This window comes from Aquila chrysaetos, chromosome Z (genome assembly GCF_900496995.4).
Source record: "Aquila chrysaetos chrysaetos chromosome Z, bAquChr1.4, whole genome shotgun sequence".
In the NCBI taxonomy this organism is placed as follows: domain Eukaryota; kingdom Metazoa; phylum Chordata; class Aves; order Accipitriformes; family Accipitridae; genus Aquila; species Aquila chrysaetos.
This window is the reverse complement of record NC_044030.1, coordinates 65,345,311-65,367,389: the sequence shown is the minus strand read 5'-3', so window position 1 is coordinate 65,367,389 and position 22,079 is coordinate 65,345,311. Positions and strand designations below refer to the sequence as shown.

At 42.9% G+C, this 22,079-nt stretch overlaps 1 protein-coding gene across 5 annotated transcripts in view; it reads left to right on the top strand.

Annotated features, from left to right (window-relative positions):
- The first annotated feature begins 372 nt into the window (after positions 1 to 372).
- Positions 373 to 22,079, top strand: part of KIF2A (kinesin family member 2A) — a 60,427-nt gene continuing 38,720 nt past the window's right edge. For 3 of the 5 annotated variants that reach the window (XM_030003781.2, XM_030003780.2, XM_030003779.2), the window contains exon 1: positions 373 to 623. In XM_030003781.2, the coding sequence (XP_029859641.1) occupies positions 560 to 623 (64 nt within the window). In that variant the 5' untranslated portion in view covers positions 373 to 559. The remainder of the gene's footprint in view (positions 624 to 22,079) is intronic. The other 2 variants (XM_030003783.2, XM_030003782.2) reach the window with 2 other exon arrangements.

The window sequence follows — 22,079 nt, the reverse complement described above, 5'->3', positions numbered from 1 at the left end:
GGCCGCCGGCCCCAGGGCAGCGGGGCCGCCCATCTTGTGCCAGTCCGGCCGCGGCGCCGCGAAGGGCGGCTGGGAGGGAACAGCTGCGGCGCCGGGGGACGGGGGGGGGGGGGCGAGGGCGAGGCGAGGCGGGCCTCCCGAGGGCCGCGGGGTAAGAACACTGGGCGCCCCCGCGACGCGGGATCCCCCCGGGCCCCCTTCCACCGAGGCAGGAGGAGGAGGTGGAGGAGGAGGAGGAGAGGACCGCGGGCGGCCGACGAAGGCCGCGGCCGCGCCCCCCCCGTGAGCGCGTCCTACTGTGACGCCGCGGCAAGCCGCGCAGGCGCGCCAGCGCCCAGCGCCTGTTGTATCCGGCCGGCGCCTTTTCTCTCTTCCCCCTCCTCCCTCTCCCCGTCCGTCCCTCCCTCCCTGCCTCCCTCCCTCCCTGCCCGAGCCGCCGCGGTCGGTGCCGCCGCTGCCAGCGCAGCTGTGCGCGCCCTCCCCTCCCCTCCCCTCCCTTCCCCTCTCCGCCGCCTGTGCGCCCGGCCGGCAGCGATCTCCGCGGCTGCCCCATGACGCGATGGCAGCGGCCAACTTCGGCAAGATCCAGATAGGGATCTACGTGGAGATCAAGCGCAGCGATGGTCAGTGGGGCAGGGGCGGCGGCAGGGGCCGGCCCGGCGGAGCGGCCGCAGACCCCGGCCGGGCGGCGGCGCGGGGGAGGGGGTGGGGCGGGGAGGGGGCTGCTCGCGGGGCCCATTGTGTGCGCGGGGCCGGGGAGTGGCCGGGCCTGGCGCGCGCTGCGGTTGTCAGGGGAGCGCTCGCGCTTGGCGGCGCAGGGCGGTTGCGCGGGGCGCGAGCGGCGGCGGCGGCGGCCGCTGGGGACGGGGAGGCTGCGGCAGGGCGGGGAGGGACGGGCGGCGGCGGCGGCGGCGGCAGCGGGGTGGGGGCTGAGCGGCGGGGAGCGGGCGTGGGGGTGGGCTCGTGGGGGAGGGGAGGGGGAAAGGGGAGAGGTGGCTGTGGATGGGGGTCGTGGGGGGATGCTGGGGGGAGGGGGCGCGGCTGGGGAGGGGAGCCCGGGGAGGTTTGGGCGGGGGGGGCGGGAGGGCCTGTGGGGGGGAGCGGGGGGATGAGAGGCCTTTAACGTCAAGAAATAACTTCTCGTTCGCTCTGGTGTACCAGCGGTGCTCTGAAAAAATGGCACAACAGTGTGGCCTGACGGAAATGCTTGATGTTACTATTTCGGACGTTCTTTATGATTAAAATGTGAGAAGAGCGCTTGCTATTTATGCCCACGAGTTCTTACTTCTCCGTTGCGCATCCGGTGTGTCTCATCCTGCCCAGCATCTCCTGGCTGGAGGATGTGTGGTGCTGTCTAGAGATACGCGTGAATAAAGGAGGCGTGTGTGACGACAGGTTTAGGGTGCTCACTCTTCGTATTCGTCTGGTAGGAAAGAACTGAAATGGGAAGTTCACTGGCTGAATCAATCGCAGGTCACTCCTGACTTCAGCTCTTTAATTTGAGTGGGAATATGTCATCTGTTCTTGGCCTCTGTGAGGTCTGTGAAGCCTGCTAAACCAGGGTGGGGTTCTGCTGGGATTTTCTGGAAAGTTTTTTTTTTTTTTTTTCTTTTTTCTTTTTTTCTCTGGGGTTCAGGAGCTTGCTAAAGAATAAGCAGATGTTTCTAAGGGAAGAAGGATCTGGAGGTCACAGCACTGAAGTTAGCTTGGTTTTGTCATGGGGCAGGAAACAAGCAGCTGATGAGCTTTATGCAGCTTGTCTTTCTTGTGTCCCATACTGCAGTTCAACCCTGCAATAAAATAATGGTCGGTGTTGGCTGGACACTGTATTATACCTAACCCCTCAATTTGTGCTTAATGGCTTGTGTGTCTCTTGAAGAATCTGATAGGTCTGGCAGTTATTTGCATAACTCCTGCAGATCTCTGTCTCGGGTTTCAGAAAGCCTCACTGTAGCAACTTGTAAAACTATTTTTCTGAGGTCTGTGTGAACTTCTAATAAATGTTATTGTTTGGTTCGTATGCCTTCGGAAAATAAGGCATGAGAATGCTTTGCTGATTTCCCCTCCCTCCCCCCCGCAGGGTTCTGCTCACTTCTAATGTCAGAAGTGAGGACAGTAACTCTTGAACCTAACAATACTTACTTTCATTACTGTTGATGGTTCACATATATTGCTGTATTGCTTACACATGTGATGCAGCACATTAAATATATGACACATCAGTAATATACCAGGGGGATGCCTTCACAGCAGTTGCTCAGACTATAGGGTTTTGAGCGTTTGTGTTAACTTGGTCCCTGTGTGAGCAACCAGACGGCAGTGTCATACCAGTTAGTGGGTCCTGGTTATTGTGAGGTTTGCTTGTTTGTCCTTGGGACTGGAGGAGGAGGTGCCTGCGTTCTGGCTCTGGCTGTTGCAGCTTTGTGTCATTCTCTTCCCATTAAGCTGTAGGAGAAACTGTCCTAGGTATGTGGAAGGGAGCATTTTGAGAAAGATACCGAAGGACAGCCAGCGCTAGATTGCATTGCCTTTCAGAAGGTAGGTTTCCAACCTGAGCTGTGGTTGCACTGGCAGTCGAAATTGATCTAGCTGCTCCTAACAAGGGGAGGGTCTTGCTTGCGTGTGCCTCTGTCAGCTGTGTTGTTCCTACAAACTCTCCCATCCACTGTGGCCAATGATTTTTTTTCTTCTGATGATTTAATAAATTAATGGATGCTTGGATTCATTAAACACAGTAGGAGACTTTTGGATATGCTAGTTTTCTACTCGATTTGTGAGTTCCAATAGCTCACAGAGGGATCCGTGACCCCAGCAGTATTGGTGTGTAGGAAATGCATGGCCAGGGTGAAGTGGAAGTCTTCACATATGATCTTCTGGTTCAGTAACAGGCAGCTACCTGGATCTGCTCTACCCAGAACGGTGTCCTAGGTAGAATCAGGGTTGTGTATCATACCATCTACCCTTGACTGAAAGCACAATTAAAACTGTTGAAGCAACTTTTGGAGAAAGTGGAGAAAGCGGTGTTGGTCTGGGCTTTTTTTTTGCATGTTGTCTTGTCTGTAGGGGGTCCTTTTTTAAAATGAAATACTATTTTGAGAGGTATGTATAGTAGTTCTTCAAAATTTCCTTATTTACCTGTATATTTGCTGAATTCGGAGAAGAATAAAGTTTTACTTTGTTGATGGGGTAATTTGAAAAAGTATGCATTTTTTCCCATTTGTCCACCACTTATGTTAAACGCTTTTCTGAATACAGAGTTTTATTCATTCCAGATAACTCTGTTTTTCTTTAAATAAAAAGAAAACCTAACAGAAAAGCATTTTTTTTGTTAAACATCAATGTTACAAATCATACTAGTTCACTACAACAAAATTGCAAAGACATGCAAAACACAATAAATGTGAGAATGAGAGCAGAACATTCTGGAAAGAAAAGTTACATAGTCTGTTATTTTGACAAATTCTATTTAGGCTTCAAGTGTTTCATGAGAGATTTCTTACAGGACTGAATGGAAAATAGATGTTGTACAAACGAAAGGCATTGTTAGAAATCATGGCCAAAAACACATGAAAACCAGTGTTTGGATAAACCCCAAGATTTTCGAGGACTGGCGCTGCAGAGCTGCTTGCTGTGTATCTGTTTTTTCTCAGTGGGTGAACATTGGTATAAATGTTGTCTACAGTTGCGGGTAATATTTCCATTTGTAATTGGAATAACTAGTTATATTCATGTAAGAGCATACTAAGTGGTCAGCTTGTTTGGCTTTTTATAATAATTTCTGATACTGAAATTTACTGTTTATTTCAGCATAATTTATGTGTGTTGCTTGAAATACGCCTTGGTAATCTGTCTTGGAAACGGGAAGGAGCTCCTTCATTTTAGGTTGCGAATTGCTAAGAATGGAATGCATTTCCAGTTTTGAAAAACGTGCCTTATGACACAGAAGCTTGGGGAAGTGCGGAGGGAGCCAGAAGGTACCCACAAGACCTGCTGCAGTGCTCCTATCCAGAAGATGCTCCTTGTTGAGGTCTAAATATGGGCATTTGTCTGTTGACAAATTCCCTTTACTCAAATAATAATAGCCCACCGCTTTACACATGAATTTATACCCGTATCTGCACTTCTTGTGCATTATCCCATTAATGATGACAAAGACCTATATAACTACTTGGAGAAAGAACATCTCACTTTTTTTTCCCCATAAATTCAGTCTTTTGCTGAAATAGGATAAATCTCTTATGCCCTGCAGCGCTTTAGTAGGCTGATTGGTGTTTTTCCTTTACTTTTTTCAGTCCAATTGTGTTCTGCCCATTTCCTCCTCAGGCTGTTCCTATTCTCTCTGTCTTTGCAGATCTGAAATACTACTTAGAAAGACAGAGAAATTAATTATATATTTGCTCATTTTGGAAGCGGGGGAGGGGAATACAATTCTGATCTCACTGTGTCAGAAATAATGTAACAGGCATGAAGAGAAAGGACATTCTTGTAATTGGAAGAGTGACTGAAGATTTGACTGAACTTCCCGGAAAGGAAGAATGCTGAATTTTTAGCGGTTAACTATCAAATGGCGTAAAAAAGAAAGATCATGAATTTGTGCCCATTTTTTCTTAATACAAGAACTGGAGAACTGTCAGTGTTTGAAAGACACAACTTAAAACTGATAAAGGAGAGTAGACTAGGTACAGTTATCATGTGGAGCTTGTTACCAGAGGAGATGGAGGCTAGAAGCATAGCAGAATTTTAAGAAGAATGGTAGGAAAATCCAGTTTTACACTAAAAATTAAAAAAATACAACAGCAACTTTAAAAGGTAGTTTCTGTTCTTCCTGAGTCTGTAGTTTAAATAATCTCTAACTGACGGGAGGCAGGAAGAAATCTTGCCTGTGGCTGTGTTATTTTTAATTGCCTACTTAAGAATTTTCTTCACTTGTCTCTGAAGCAGCTGGAACTGGTCATGGTCAAAGATAATCCATCTAGTCGAAAAACCTACTGGCAGCTCCTCTCTCCTTAGGCTTGCCAAAACATCATGGTAACTGTTTCACCTTCAAACACAAATGAGACTAAGTTTTTGTAACGGTCAGGGCTGTCATTTTTTTCTTTAACACCCAACTTCTGTGCAATTGATGTTTTTCAGAGTTGAGAGGTCTGTAGCATCCTCTGTCTTCTGGGTGATCCTGTATGATGATCTTGATCTTTACGTACAACTCCCAATAGCAACAATGATTTTATAGCAGGATAGAAGGTATAATGACGCTATAAAAATTCTGTGCAGGTTTGGGTAGTAACCCTGTTTTACAAGCTCTCAAGGATAGATTTAAACAGTAATGTGCTTTTACCCTTTCCTTTGGTGACATACATCTATTCGTTCCCTGTGATTAAGACTTTTTTGTTACCACATTTAAATCATTTGACTCAATTACCTAATCCTTGTGTAAGCCATATGGACACAATGTGTCTTTGTCCTTCCAAAGTGGCCAGATCACAAGTAGGGTTTCAAGTCTGCTGTTGCTGGTTGAGCTAATGGGTCCAACATTTAGGCTTACTTATCCGGTGTAGATTTTCATATTGTTACATCCAGAGTTTTCTGGGCATTGTTCCTACAAAAGTGTTGACCAGGAGGATGTGTTAAATTTTGTGTCCTTTCTGAAATCACTTTTTAAGCATTCAGCTTTTGTTACCCTGTAAGTGGATTTTCACTCTAACTCACAGATTCTCAGATATTTATGTAGGCCTTCTGTATTTTGTATAAATAACTTTTGAATAATCTTCAGAGAATCTTCTCATCTTTGTTCCCTAAGTGCGTTTAATACAGCGTTACATGCTGGCAATAATGTCTTTAGAGCTAAATGTGGCTACTAGGATTACACAGCTTGTATTGCATGTTTTTTCGCATCTAATCATGTTGTGGGGGAATCTATCCTTTGTTTCTGTTTGATAGGTAAAGTTACTGCTCTTTCCACCCACTCTGTGATGGCCTGTTGCCTGGCCCAATTTTACTTGTCTTTTCTTCTGATGGCTTTATGAACTGAAGACTTCGCCGGGCTGCTGTGGCATCAAGCACAGCTTCCCACCTTGTCGAGGTGGGAAGAGATGATAAATCATTGGGAAGAGGTCATGCCTGACTGAAGAGTAACGTCATTGCAGAAGTGTCTCTTTCTGTTTGCTCTAGAAGATAAATTAGCCTTTTGAGTTCTTTTAATACACCCACTTACCATAGTACAATATAGAGAAATGAGTATGAAGTATTTACCGGGTAAGCTCCTTTCCTGGAGCGCAAAATCTGTAGCATATTTGTTGGCTTGACCTGTGGAATGTGCCACTGTAATTTTTTTGTGCTTGAGGAATAAGTAACAGAATGGGGTAAAGTCGCTTCATTGCTTTGTTCTTGTTTAAGTTCTTCCTTTCTAAATGTTTACTGCTTATATCATAAAGTGCGATTTTATTTATTTTTAAAACTTTTTTCCCATCTTATTGTTTGTTGAGTTGTCTTCCTTACCATACTGCATGACTAGACTCAGGATCAGGAAAAGAATGCTGTGGTCAGTCCATGGTGAACACTAAAATGCGGTGTTCACTATAATTGTTCACAGTAGGTTTAGTCCACAGAGGAAAACAATTCAATAACTTTTGATACATTAAAGGTTTATGTTAATTTTTCAGAGTTAAGTTAAATTACTAATGTAGTGCAAAAAGTAAGATATGGAAGTCCACAGTAAGGACTACCAAGCAGTCTTGACTTTGTCCAGTAGTGAGAATGTGTTGTAAACAAAATACATAGTCAAGCATTATGGTGTTTGTAATTTAAAATTGAAGAGTTTTGAAGAAGACATTGGCTTTTAATAGTCAGTTTCTCATTATGCCTCTGTAGCATAGTTAAAATTATTTGGAAGCGTAGATGCTTTCAGTGTGTATTTCCAGATGCAGGGTAGAAGGTTTTTATGGAGCTGTAATACGTTCTTTGTTTTATCTGTTCATCTATTTCAAAAACACGAACAAGCTTTCAGGTATATGAACAATTCTTTTTGCTTGCTTGAAAGCTTAGGTATGCTTTCCAGTTTTACCACTTGTGTATTTTCAGAAGTCTTTCTATGTTTTTGAAGGGAATAGTTACAGTTCCTTCTAATGTAATTTTTTAAAATTTGCTTGCAATTGTATATTCCAAACCTCTGGCTTTTATTGTGACTTGGTATTTGGGGTTTTATTTAAATTGTTCTCAATACTGAACTGAACGTAGACACTAAAACAAATGTTCCTAGCTGTATTGTTTGGATCAATTTTTCCTGGGTTTTGGTAGAGATTTTTATACTTGCGTAGGACTGTTAAGATGCTTATCGTAATTAAGTTAGCTACAGTTAATTTTGACTATTGGTGTGATTCCACAGCTGTTTAAGATGTTTAATTCTGCGCTGCTTTTGCCTGTCCACTGCATTGGTGTTAGTTTGTAGTTAGATGTGTTGTAGGGAAGTCAGGGAGGGAGGGCAGGGAACTAAAACTGTGGTAATCCAGGTGTAGATTGTCTTAAACCGCTGTTAGCTGTATCCTCAAACCTGTTCATAATGTGTATGTACTGGCACATGTGCTCTTCCTTCTTTTTCTGTCCTTGTTCCTTTCCTTAAAATGTTCACAGTTTTATATTGCTGTTTGAGTAGTATTTTTTAATTTTCACTCAAAAAATTAAAAAGCCTTTAGTTTCCTATAGTGTTCCCAGTATAGAGATAGACAGGTGATAGACATTATTTTCCTCCACCTTTGTCCTCTGTAAAGGGATGCTTTAAATTCTGTAGTAATTGTTTAGCTATGAGACAGTACTGACTGTGTCTGATACCCTGGAAATGCATTTTGTTCATGTCCCCAGAAGGTATTTTGGTATATATTGGTGTATATTGTCATTTCCCTGTTAAAAAGTGTTCTGTGAAATTAGTTTTGCTGTCTTTGAATTTGGTCATTGCTAAATCTGTAAAACTAGATTTTACATCTGTTAGACAAAAGGTAATAAAGCTGTATGAAATGGTTACATTAGAATTACATTAGAATTATCTTTCCTGGAAAAGAGAATGAATTTATCAGGCTTATGCTTATTATTTTTTTTTAATGTGTGTAGTGCACTGAATCATTTACATGAGCAGAACATGCCTGGAAGACTTTTGATAACTCTACTATTACAGTTTAAATTCAGTTGATTCATGTTGCTAGGAACCCAAGTTAATTTTAGAATTGCTTAGTTAAAAGGAGTAGGCAGAGGTTCTGGAAGATAACTGTAAAACTATGTGTCTAACCAAAACTTTAAGTGACATTTAAAAAAATGTGCATTATCAGTTAGATTTAGTAATTAAGCCACTTGATCAGTTATTTCTTTTTTTTCTTTCTTTGGTTTTTTTGTTTGTTTTTTTTTTTCTTTTTTAATGTAATCTTGTGTAGCAACACTGAGTCTGATCTTATATTTGACTCTTGAGAAAGAAGAATGAGGGACTTTGCTGCTTAAAGGCTTAAATGTGGTAGTAGCGTTTTTTATTTTGCTTTATTCAAATAATATGCTTGCAGTGTAGCTTATTGGTTTTACCTAGTGGCAGTTCTGGTTGCATCAGGCATAAGCTGCTATTAAGTTTCCCAGACTTCTAAAGGGAAAGGTTTGCTGCATTCCTTGCCACTTCTGCAACACTGACACTGTAAAACTAACTGTCCAGTCCCAAGCAGTAACAAAGTGACTTCAGATAACTTGCAGATAACAGCAAACCTTTTATTTGGTTTCATTTTTGTGAGTGGGTGGTCATGCTTTTCACATACAGGAATGTTACTTGCTTTCAAGTTACCAGTAATGCTATTTGTTTTGGGTTTGTGTGGTGGGGTTTTGGTAGTGGGGGAGGGGCTGCAGGGGTGGCCTCTGTGAGAAGCTGCTGGAAGCTTCCCTGGCTCCAAGTTGGACCCGCCTCTGGCCAAGGCTGAGCCCATCAGTGACAGTGGTAGCACCTCTGGGAGAACAGATTTAAGAAGGGGAACCTGCAGTGGAGAGGGGAGTGGGATGTGAGAGAAACCCCTCTGCAGACAGCGAGGTCAGTGCAGAAGGAGGGGAGGAGGAGCAGGGGAGGAGGGGATGCCCCTGCAGCCCGTGGTGAGACGGCAGGCTGTCCCCCCCAGCCCATGGAGGGGAGCGGGGGAGCAGATGCCCACCTGCAGCCCAGGGAGGACCCCATGCCGGAGCAGGGGGATGTCCCCGAAGATGGCCGTGACTCCATGGGAAAGCCCGCGCTGGAATGTTCTGTGACTGAAGGACTGCAGCCCATGCAAAGGACCCACACTGGAGCAGTTCATGAAGAACTGCAGCCTGTGGGAAGGACTCATGCTGGAGAAGTTAATGGAGAACTGTCTCCTGTGGGAGGGACCCCACACTGGAGCAGGGAGAGAGTGAGGAGTCCTCTCCCTGAGGAGGAAGGAGCAGCAGAGACAAGGTGTGGCAAGCTGACCACAACCCCCATTCCCCGTCCCCCTGTGCTGCTGGGGTGGGAGGAGGTAGAGAAAATTGGGAGTGGAGTTGAGCCTGGGAAGGAGGGCGGGGTGAGGGGAAGGTGTTTTAAGATTTGGTTTTACTTCCCATTATCCTGTTTTGATTTGATTTTTAGTAAATGAAATTGACTTTTTTTCTTCCCCAAGTTGAGTCTGTTTTTTGCCTGTGACCATAACTGGTAAGTGATCCGTCCTCGTTCTTGTCTCGACCCATGAGCTTTTCTTTATATTTTCTCCTCCTCATCCCACTGAGGGGGGAGATGTAAGCAAGTGGCTTCATGGTGTTTAGTTGCTGGCTCGGCTTAAACCATGACCCTATTGAAGCTTTGTCAAGTGCAAGTTTGAGTTTCTCATGGCTCCCATCAGGCACTGGCAGCTCTGTGTAATCCCAGGTATCAGAAGTGTGAGTATTTTCAGTCACTTCTTTTACTTACAGTATAGTATGTTAAAGAGTTGCCTTCAGTGGATGAACACACCGAATGTGTGAGTGAAGGGTCGTGGAGCATGGGCTTTGTTTAAAACTTTCTTTTTGGAAGCAAGGTGCGTAGTATACTTGTGCCCTTGCTGAGTTTGGTTCTAGAATTTTTGTTGCACAGTGCTGCACATTTTGCAGTCACTAAAATGTCTTACTTTCCCCTTGTGGCTGAACTACATATGGAGTTTGAAGTGTATTTCCAACTGATCTATAAAAGTGTTTGCTAGAGAAGTAGGCATGCATAATGATGTGTTGATGAGGATCTCTGGCTCTAGAAAGAGGGCAGTGGAAATTAATTCAGTTTGAAAAGCACATGCATACTTAGATTTTGGAACACTCCAAGTTTCTGATTCAATTTTGGGTTATGCTTGCATGTTCTTCTATACTTTTATGAATTGAAGTTCCCAGTTCATTTTGACGTTTTAATAGGATAGGAATTCAGGTGGTGATAAATGAGGGGAATATAAATCACAACCTGATGATTTTTAAGTTACAGCAAGCTTTCTTCAAACACAGAGAAGACTTAAAAATATTACTTAAACTTTTCTTGTTGGTTTGAGCTTTTAGAACCTGACCAAGATAAGGGAAAAATACAAGCTTTAAACTTGTATGAGAATAAAGGCTTCTGACTTGTAACAAGGAGCAACAGTTGGCAGCTCTGTAATAAATTAAGTAATGGTAAATATTCTTACTAAAGGTAATATTGTAAAGTAAGGGAAATGAAAAAAACCCACCCAAACAACAAAACACTATTTGACAGTGTAGGTCATGAAAGGCAAATGGTACCATTTGAAAACATCTACAGAAGGTGCTGGTAGAAATTTTCTGTCATGTGGGCAGCTATTGTTTCTAGGCAGCTACTGTCAGCTTCAGAGAAAGTAGAGGAAATCATGAAAAGGAGGTCTCTGACATTTATTCAAGGAACAAACAAAATGAGAAGGGGAAGGGAGAGAGAAGACTGGCCAAGTCATCTCAATCTTTTGGCAGAGGGTATTCACCACACTGTTTGAATCCACCACAATCTTAAATCCTGTTGCTAAAAAAATTTAAGCAACCACTAAACCCCAATGCTGTTTGAAAGAGATACTTGACTGTATCAATTTTGCTCCTACATACCATAACTATATTGAAATGTATACTGAACACAGAGGACTTTGATCTGCAAAAGTATATAGCAAAGTATTGTAGAGAGGAACTTTCAGAAGCAGTTTCAAAAGATTTTAAAGAAGCTGCCTGCAAGATTGTCCTAAAGGACTCCAGGGAACTGCTGACTAAATACACAAAAAGATGTCAAATTCTGTTCAGTTTTACAAAACTAAAAAAAAAATATATATAAGAAGACATTGAACTATTCCTGCAACTTGTTTACAAGTTGTCAACTCATAGGAAAGATGTGAATGTCATTACTAGGAACTGAATGAAAACCTTCACTTATGCAGTGGCAGTAAAAGAAAAATGTGGTAGAGGACAGAAAATACTATCATGGCATACATTAACATCTTGTTCTCATTTGAATAAAGTTTGCAGCTCTGATGGCTTAATCTTCTTTAAATCTGAGAACTGGAGGGGGTTCATATGGGCCATGAAAAGGACCAGCGTTGGAAAACCTTGCAGGAATTTTGAAAATGGGTAGATTATTGTTGTTTTGATTTGGGCTTTTTATACACTTTGGAAGGGAGATTGCTATGTGAATATATGACAAAAAGAAGATTACTTTATGAAAAGCAAACAAAAACTTTTTTCCCCTCTCTCTTTATAAGACTTTTACTGAAATTCAAGTACCCCAGTAGATCAGACCAATGGTTCATCTAGCCTAACAGCGGTAGGAGAGGTTGTTTAGGGAAAGCAGGTCAGCCTTGCCACTGTCCGCAGTCTCTGTCTTCCCCCAGCATCCAGAATTATATCTGGGATATTAAAAGTATGAGTCTGCCTAGTGCTATTAAATATCCATTTATGGACCTATTGTCTGTGAATTTATTGAATTCATTTCTGACCCAACTTACACTGTCTGCCTCCACAACCTCTTGTGGAAGCAAAATTGGGAAGTTCCCTGCTTGCTGTATAGAAAAGTACATTACTAGTTTTATCTGCCTGAAACTGATGTGCCTTAATCTTCCAGCTTTAGTGTTGCAGGATTTGGTGGATAACAGTTTCTGCTCATTTTGTCCTTTTATGGTTGTAAAGAGCAACCAAATCCACCTGCAGTATTTTCCTCAAAAGTGAGCAGTCTTACCCACCTTATCTTCTTAGTTGTCTTTCTCTTTACCCCCTCTAATTCTGCTACATCTTTTTTGAGGTGTGAAGACTAGTGCCACAGTACTTGAGGTGTGGGTGTACCAAAGTTTTATTTATAGTTTGAAAATGACACTTGCTTTTATGTTTTACTGGCTTTTTCTGTTGTTGCAGCTGCATGTTGAGTTGATGTTTTTAGGGAACTGTAAGTGTTAGCTTAAGGATCTCTTACTTGTAACTTCTAGTTCCAGTTTCACCATTCTGTACCCGTAATATAGATTATTTTTCTCTGGGTGCATTATCTTTCTTTTGTCTAAGTTTAAGATCATCTGCCACCTTTTTGTGTACTCCCTTATTTTTGAGAGGCCCTTTTGAAGTCATGGCATCTGACTACCCAAAAAGCTGTCTTGCCAAAGGACCAGGCCCCAGATTCGGTGTAATTCAGAGTGTAACTGAACACCAGGCTGGAAGATGATGTGTAAGTTTCTAGCTAATGATTTGAAAGGCCTATATCATAAATGAAAGCAGTGCTTCACTTTCCTAGTGCCCTCCTTCATTAGCACTTCTTTGTATGTAATCTTCCTGTACAGAGGATTAGAGTATTTCACGGTTTGGACTGTTCTGATTGTGAATTTATCTTGCACCTCGTTTTAGTCTAGTGTCCCAGTACCATGAGCATTCTCATTGCACATGTGCTAGCTCACTTTTCCAGGCTTTTATCTGGAGTGAACCAGATGACCTGCCTCCTACAGAGAACCTAAAATTCCTTGACTGGTTCTTGAGGAGAGACCTGAACTGCATTATTTTGGCTATCACTGCTCAGACAGTCCTTCTGCATTTTAGTAAGCATCACACTTTCATATTCTCGTGTGTGTCTCGGGGCATGCAGTTCATGCTCTAAAAACATCATAGTGGGAGGCTGCAATGTGGTTTTCTCACTTTTGTGTAGGTTAAGGTGAATAACCATAAAAAAAAAAATTAAGAGGTCTTAGGGCTCTAGGCTTGCAACTTGGGACCACAGGGGTGCACTTGTAGAAGGATTTCAGTTCAGATCAAAAATGGACTTTGGACGTGTCTTCTGCTCATCCCTTATGTCTTCGTGCTTTGCTTTAGTTTGCTTTGAAAGTGGCCTCAGAGCACACTAAATTCCTTTAGGATGAAAGTTAGCTGGAGGGTACACTCCAGGTATGTACATGATACTGTCCAACAAGGGGTGTTCAGTCTGTTGCACTGACCCCCACCAGTCCCCTCCAAAATATGTGGTATGAATGTCTGATCCCCAGCACCACCTGCTTTGCTCTGCAGATCTGCTCCTGATGCAGTATGCTACTTGCTACCATAGGCACAGCTGAGGGACCGGGGTTGAGCACTAAGTGCTGTAGTTGTGAGCAATGTGCCATGAAAGGTGCTGTCTCGGGGCTGTTGTGTACATGAACCCTCCTGTACCAGTTGTCTTAGGGTTTCTGTCCATGGTGTGGTCTGGAAAAACGCACGGTGGTGATCTTCAGGACTTGAGGTTTTTCTATTACAACTTTGTACTGCCTGCTGCTTGGGAATCAGAAGGTTTGTCATGGGTTATACCATGTTTCAGTAACAGTGTGACACAATCTAACTTGACAGCAAGTGATAGATCCTATGATCTGTCTCACATAGTTGCCTTCCCTTCCCGTCAAGAAAAAAAAGACTGTTGCCATACCGCAACCACAAAACCAGCATAACTGAATAAGAGGATTTTAGGTCATGGAGCAGTTAGCCATCACGTTAACATCATTTTGGAAGTGATTACAGCTCATCCTGCTAGATTTTGCACTAAAACAAGGGGGAAAATTACAAATCTAATCAAAGCATTCTAGGAATATAAAGTGCCTTGACTAAAATTATTAGCGAACAGTGGAGGACAGATGTTGAAGTGCTTCTAGTCTCTGTGTCCCAAACTAGTGTCCTAGAGGTGGAGCCGCTAAATGCAGCACTGAATCCTGGAGCTGAGTGTGGGCTGACCTGACCTGAGCTTGGCCCTGCTGGGGCGTCAGTATGGAAGAGGCTTTGTGCAGCATTACCAGTATTGACCCCTTATGAAGGTCAGCCATAAGTTTCTCTGAATTTCAGTAAAATGTTTCGTAGAGTATGAAAAATGAGTCAGATGAAGTTTAATACAAGAATGGTATTGTATTTAAGACAGGTGATGATAGCGTACCTAGTAATTTCTACCTAATAGTGTGCGTTCTGCAATCAGTTTTGGGACTGGCTGGCTGTTTTTTCCCATCCATTACAGTTATTCATTCCTGGTCATAACACAGAAAGTAACATTGTTTTTGGGAAACTTCATTACTATTCTAAAGTGGGAGTATCATCTCTGTGCAGATGTGTATCATGCAGGAGGACTAGGAAGTACAGAATGAAACAATTGGAGTAAAACATGGCACAAAGTAAATGTGCTTTTGCTATAGATTGGGAGATCATAAACTGTAAATGGCAGGAGAAAAACCTTGATGTTCTAGTTAATCACAAAATAAGTGTGGACTACCGGGGTGAAGTGACACGGGGAAAAATGAGTGCAGTTTCAGAATTACTGTTACTTGGCAGTGAGTGCTCCTGTGGAAGGCAGTCTGGAGCTTCTGTGGGATATTGCACCTTGTCCTGGTTCACAGTGTTGGAAAAGGAGATAGGCTCACTCTTCTTGTACAGATGTGTTTGTACAAGCCATAAAAGAAAGCACAAAGTACTAAATGACTGTGAACACATGTAATCTGTAAATAGTTGGTATATGTTGACAGCAAGGTGCTAGTGCAGCTTTCTGGGGTGAATAGCAGAGGCAGACCACTTAGTAACATGAAGGTAAAATGTGTTCAGTTTGTTGAAGGGTTTCTAGGGGACTTAACAGTATTATGTATTAGATATGATTGGACAGGTGCTTCCTTCCAAATACCTCTTTCTGTGGCTAAGTTATATGTGGAGAACTTATCCACTCTTAAAAGTGGTAGGATGACCGTACAGCACGGTACAGCTGAGATGACTCGCTGAAATATATCTAAATATCAGTGCATGTGTTGGCCATCATGATGTGCTACTTCTGCATGAATTGAGCTGCTTTAGAAACAAGTCTCCTCTCTCGCTCTGACACCTCCAGATGCAATATGTAGCTGTAGCTTCCAAATGCTATGGTGGTGAGATGCTGTTGACAACCTTTTGTGAAGCCAGTGGGATGACTGCCATTGATTTCACTGGCAACTGAAGCTTCTGAAAGCAAATAAAGGAAAGGTGTTTTAGGAGGAGCTCACTAATGTAAAATAATGCCCTTTGAAATGTGCTTAAAAGAGTATTAGCTCCCCACCCCCAAAAGAAACTGGACCTGCCTTGAAAGGAAGTAAGAAACCAAAGTGTTCCTCTAACTGGGGAAACCACAGGAAACTTGTTTTGAATGTAAAGGGAAATTTTAGAGATTCACTTGCATAATGAAAGGTCAGCAGAAAAACCCAATGAATCGCAATGTGAAAAGATTAGAGATTTGGCAATTATTAGAGAAGCAAAAACTGTGACAGCAGCGCTGGGATGCAGCTTTAGGTAACTGCTTTAGAGAAGGTTCATCAGTATGGACAGTTAACAAGTTCAACTAGACTAAGCATGGCAAATTATAATGTAGTGGTTTGAAGTGGAGGCGCTTTTCGTTGAATGCAAGGGCAACCATAGTCATTTGTGTCCTGTTTGCTGTGTGAGGGACATTAAATGTGCTGTTTGTATTTTGAAGCTCAGTATAATACACAGTTCAGTGGCATGCCTATGTGTTGTTTTTTTCACCCCTCCTCATTTATTAGTGGACTGTCAGTAAGATCTGTGAACTTTGTTTTTCTAAAGCACTACGTTTGATTGGTTTTTGCACAGAAATTAGATACATATCTTAGATGGGGATTTTTCTGAGTTTGGTAGCTTTCTAGATTGGGCAAGAGTAGATTAAGCTGGATTTTAATTTGAAGCTAAAATATACAGACAGATATGGGAAACTTTATTTGGCTAATACTAGCTTCTGTTTGCAAAATCCCTGTCTGTTAACATTGTAGAGGTTCATAGAGATCATAAAATGTGGTTGTAGCATGCTTGTCATTTGAAGGACTTGGGTATTGCTGTGGTAATTTAGAGAATAAAACAAAATGAGTTGGTAGCTAGGGATCATTCACAAAAAATATTAAAATATATCTTTAAAATTATATTTTTTTTTAATATTTAAGAGCTTGCTTTAGAAATATGGCAGGTACTGTGTATCTTTAGTGAGGCATTTGACAGTGTGATAACACTATTAACTAAGGTAACAGATGAGACGATAAGAAAGACTGGCAAAAGTAAAATAAATGTACATGATGAAGTAAAACAAAACTAAAGCATAACTGTGGTAGATACAAAGAAAATAAAAGGCTCCTTGTTTGTGGATAAATGAAACTTTGAAACAAAATAAAATCAAATATGTTTAGTGTTGTGGTGAAAGAAACATCTGTCACTAGTAACTGCCAGTTTTTCCTTGGGGGATTAGCAGCAGGACTTGTGTGTAGCACAAGGAGGACCATGACAAGTGCGGGTTGCCTGAATAGGGACGTTGCTATAGTTGATATTGCTGAAGACATTGAGCCTGGAATTCTCTTTTTGCTTGGGATTTTTCCCTTGAAGTTTGGTATGGGCATTGTTCAGTGAGTAGAGGATTATTTTTTGCCTCCCTGAGCTCTGTGAGAGCAGGAGAGCCCTTCCACCAGAGTCACCAGGATTGGAGCCCGTAGGCAGGAGACAATTTTCTGGACCATGGTAATTCTGGTAAATGCAGTGTCTGTATTTGCAGCCTCATGTTTCTTCTAAACATTTTTTTTTTTTTTTTTTTTTTATATGTAACTTGGGGTTTGTATTACTTTTAAAAGAGAGTGAAGAAAGTTCAGATTTTCGCAATTTTGAGTATCAAGTGGCAGAGGGTGACGGTCAGTCCTGTCCAGGTGTCTCTAGATGAGATAACATTCATGTTAGTCCCTCATGAACATGATCAGAAAAAGCATGACAATTTCACAAATGCCTGTTGTAATCATTTAAGGGATGGGTAGCTTCTGTTGCAGTGGTCATCCTCAGCAAGACTCTGTACCAGATGTTAAGTTGTAGTATATTTTTGCATTCATCTATGAGACATCTACTGTTGATGCAATTAGAAAAGCTAAGTGCTCATCTGATGGACTACTGCCTGGGCTAATATGACACATTTGTGCTGCTAAAGAAGTGGCGAGTTCAGAGGATGTAACATAAGATGTGAGTTTCCTTTACTGAAAGTTGGGTCTGTTAACATTGCTATAGCCTGGACCTGCTAAAAATAATTGCCTGGGTTTGAGCTGGCAAGGCTTTGTTGTGGTTTAAGCCCAGCCAGCAGCTAAACACCAGGCAGCTGCTTGCTCACTCCTCCCGCCTTGGTGGGATGAGGAGGAGAAAATATAAAGAAAAGCTCATGGGTCGAGACAAGGACGGGGAGGGATCACTCACCAGTTATGGTCACGGGCAAAAACCAGACTGAACTTGGGGGAAAAAACCAAAATCAATTTCATTTACTATCAGTAAAATCAAAACAGGATAATGGGAAGTAAAACCAATTCTTAAAACACCTTCCCCTCACCCCGCCCTCCTTCCCAGGCTCAACTCCACTCCCAATTTTCTCTACCTCCTCCCACCCCAGCAGCACAGGGGGACGGGGAATGGGGGTTGTGGTCAGCTTGCCACACCTTGTCTCTGCTGCTCCTTCCTCCTCAGGGAGAGGACTCCTCACTCTCTCCCTGCTCCAGCGTGGGGTCCCTCCCACAGGAGACAGTTCTTCATGAACTTCTCCAATGTGGGTCCTTCCCACGGGCTGCAGTTCTTCATGAACTTCTCCAGTGTGGGTCCTTTGTGTGGGCTGTGTTCCTTCAGGCCCAGGCTGCTCCAGCGCGGGCTTTCCTATGGAGTTACGGCCATCTTCGGGGACATCCCCCTGCTCCAGGGTGGGGTCCTCCCCAGGCTGCAGGTGGGCATCTGCTCCCCCGCTCCCCTCCATGGGCTGGGGGGGACAGCCTGCCATCTCACCACGGGCTGCAGGGGCATCCCCTCCTCCCCCGCTCCTCCTCCCCTCCTTCCGCACTGACCTGCTGTCTGCAGAGGGGTTTCTCTCACATTCCAATTCTCCTCCCCCACTGCAGGTTCCCCTTCTTAAATCTGTTCTCCCAGAGGTGCTACCACTGTCACTGATGGGCTCAGCCTTGGTCTGACTTGGAGCCAGGGAAGCTTCCAGCAGCTTCTCACAGAGGCCACCCCTGCAGCCCCTCCCCCACTACCAAAACCCCACCACACAAACCCAAACCAGACTTAAACAACTGTATGCTGGTCGTAGCATAATGCTGCCAGGCAGGGTCCTGCTACAGTTTTTGGGGGGGAGGAATGAGAGGGTCATAGTGGAAATTATGAACCTTTCTTCCCCATAGCCTGATCCAAAGCCTGTGTGTAAATTTTTATTTATTATGGCTCAAAGGTATTTCTAAGACTTCACAAGACTTCTGCATGAGATGTGTGAGTACAGTGTCTGTTGGGGCGGGTGCACTTGTAATTATGTGGAAGGGTGGGGAATACTGTGGTCTTTTTCCAGCTTTATTTCTTGAGTCACTTGGGAGAGCGCAAAGGGGTTTGAGTCACATGTCAGCCAGTGCTGTAGGCCAGACTGTAATTTTAGAAAACACCACCCATATTTAATACTGATAACTTACATTTCTGAAAATATTAAGAAGATGAAAAAACCATGGTTTTAGTACTGTCATTGATCACTGCTTCAGAGTTGTGGTGGTTTGGAGACGTTTTGCAGGTAAATAATGTTTGGTTTGCTTAGAGGTAAGGATCTAAGTACAGCTTGGTATTTGTGATCAGTTGGCACTGCTACCTAGATTGAGGATTAGTAAAATGTTTGATTTAGCCCTGGTTATTTGCTTTTGCTGCTGCTTCCTGAACCTTGTTCTGCACCAACAGCTACCCTAAGAACTCTTAGAATAGAGGGGATTTATCTGCTATTTCTGCAGGTATTTAGGCTTGCTTTCTTCTGTTTGTCAAATGTTCATCAGGTGACTAGGAAGAGAGGGATTGGAGAGTTGATGTTCTTCACTTGTATCGATTAGGGTGAGAATATTGTAATGTGTATTTAAGGTAACGGTAAAGTATTGGCTTCACATACGTTCGTGTTATTTTCCTGTATTTGCAGCAATATTTTCTGCATGCTTTAGTCAGTAGGAGATAAGCCAGATGCCACATGTTGTATGACAGAACATCTTTACACAAATAATAGCCATTTCAAATAACTTCTCCATTAGTTTTGAGCCATATAGCAATGTAATGACTTCCCAGAAAAAGTTTTGCCGTGATGTGAATTCTAATCATGTAAGGAGAGGCACTAGAAATTAAAGAAACGCCGAGTGAAGAGATGGTGTATCAGAACTATGGCTCTACTTTCTTCTTTTGTTTTTGAGATGTGTGCAAAGATAGTCTTTCTTGAATCACTTGTTCCTTTTTCAGTTCGTTGTAATGCACTTTTGTGTTTACATGGACATGTTTGCATTTCAGATTTTGATACCAGCTCTAGAAAATGCACCAGAAATCAGGGACATTGCCTTCAGCCACTCTCTGCAGATTGATTTGGCTCTTATGCTTTAGCATTTGCAGCTTGGTCTTGCTTTATATGCTAGACGAAGTTTATGCCAGCCTAATTGGTTGCTGGCATTCCTGAATTTCACAGCTGCTGTATTCAGCTGTGTACTAGAAAAATATAATGGAATACTGTTTGCAGAGAGCAAGAGGCAATTGTAAAGATGTAAATGTGCTTTCTGGCACTTCAATAGCATGTAAACTTTCAGTAACACAAAGAATTTTTAGGAACAAATTGTATGGGTACATTGCCAGTTTAAACATTATATTATACATTTTCTATTTAAGCTGAGAATATTTGGAAGATGGACATAACTTTTATTTTTGTTAGTGTTCTTTTTTATTCAGTCCTGACTTTCTTGGCCAGGGAACAGATGAAATCTGGCACAGAGATGGAAGGTTTATTGTGATTCTTTTGTTACGGCATACTGGCTTACTGTGTTTGTGAGAGTGTTCAGTATTTTCTATTCATTCATCAGCCTGCTTTGATCTCCTTTCACTTGTTATGGCAAAGATTAAAACTTTTAAAATTATTATTTGTTGTCTGTAAAAAGTAATAGAGCACAGGAGCAGGCAATAGGATTTATATGATGGCTCTGTGACTAATACAGTGCCATAGGTTTCAGCTGTGAATAGTGCTTTTCTTCAAAATATATAGAATTTGGTGACATACTAAAGATTATCATAATATTGTATAGAATACGTTTCACTAAACTTACATTTTTCATGTACTGTTTTTCTCTTGATTTTGGATTGACAGCTGGGCCAAGCCTTAAAATAGTAGCAGAAGATTATACCAATGTAAGCTTGAGGAGTCTTCCAGTTCCCACAGTTTCTGTGTTCTTGTGGTCCTGTCCGGGTTTTGTCTGGAATAGAGTTAGTTTTCTTTCTAGTAGCTGGTATAGTGTTAAGTTTTGGGTTCAGTATGAGAATAATGTTGATAACACAGTGATGTTTTAGTTGCTGTTGAGCAGTGCCTACACTAAGTCAAGGGCTTTTCAGCTTCTCATGGTGCCCTGCCAGTGAGGAGGCTGGAGGGGCACAAGAAGTTGGGAGGGGGGACGCAGCCAGGACAGCTGACCCGAACGGGCCAAAGGGGTATTCCATATCATGTGGTGTCGTGCCCAGTATATAAACTGGGGGGAGTTGGCCTGGGTAGGGGAGGGGGTTTGTGCAAATTGTTGCTTGGGAACTAACTGGGCATCGGTCAGTGAGTGGTGCGCAATTGTGTTGTGCATCACTTGTTTTGTGTATTCCAATTCTTTTATTTTAGTTATTGTCATTTTATTATCATTATTATTTTCTTCCTTTCTGTCCTATTAAACTGCTCTTATCTCAACCCATGAGTTTTACTTTTTTTCCCAATTCTCTCTCTCCTGTCCCACTGGGTGGGTGGGGAGTGAGTGAGTGGCTGCGTGGTGCTTAGTTGCTGGCTGGGGTTAACCTACAACAGGTCCCAGCATGCTCTTTGTAGAAGTGGCAGGAGTGGCACTGCTACAGGAAGACAGTGGCATCTGTTGCTACTTTGCTGATGGACCAGACAGCTAACTGAAACAGTTCTACAATGGAGTGTTCTTGCACAAAATTAAGTCTCTAGAGGTTATTAAATGCAGAAAAATTAATGGAGAGTTGTATTGAGGACCTTGCACAAAGAAAGCTTGCACAAAAATGCTCATCCAAGGAAATAAGGTACGAGAGCATCGTGCTCAGTGGGTCTGCTTCAGCCCAGCGACCAGCAGAATTTGGGCAGGGTCCTGAGGGCAGGATGTGTGCCTACATAACGTCCTTTGGGCAAGGGGAAATGGAGGAGCGCCCATGCATGGAGGGGAGAGTATGGTGGTGGTCCCTGCCCGCACATCTCCTGGCAGCACCTTGGTGGGCAATGCAGGCCGGACTGTCCCTGCAGAGCACACAGCTGGAGTGCCTGGGAGATTGGTGCTCGGGAAGCACTAATAGAAGGGTTTCTTCAGGCAAAACATGGGCCAGGGAAATAAAACTTAGCGAATGCTGGAGGGAAGGAACAAGTGAAGAAAAGGGGGAGGCTGCTTTTTTTCTTTTTTTTTTTTTCCTTTTTTTTTTTTTTTTGGTAGTAAAAAGACTACTTAACCTTCCTTAGTGTTGGAGTGAGTTTTACGCTTTGGGCAAGGACAAGCGTGGAGGTTGTAAATGCATACATAATGTATGTTGCTGGCGAGGTG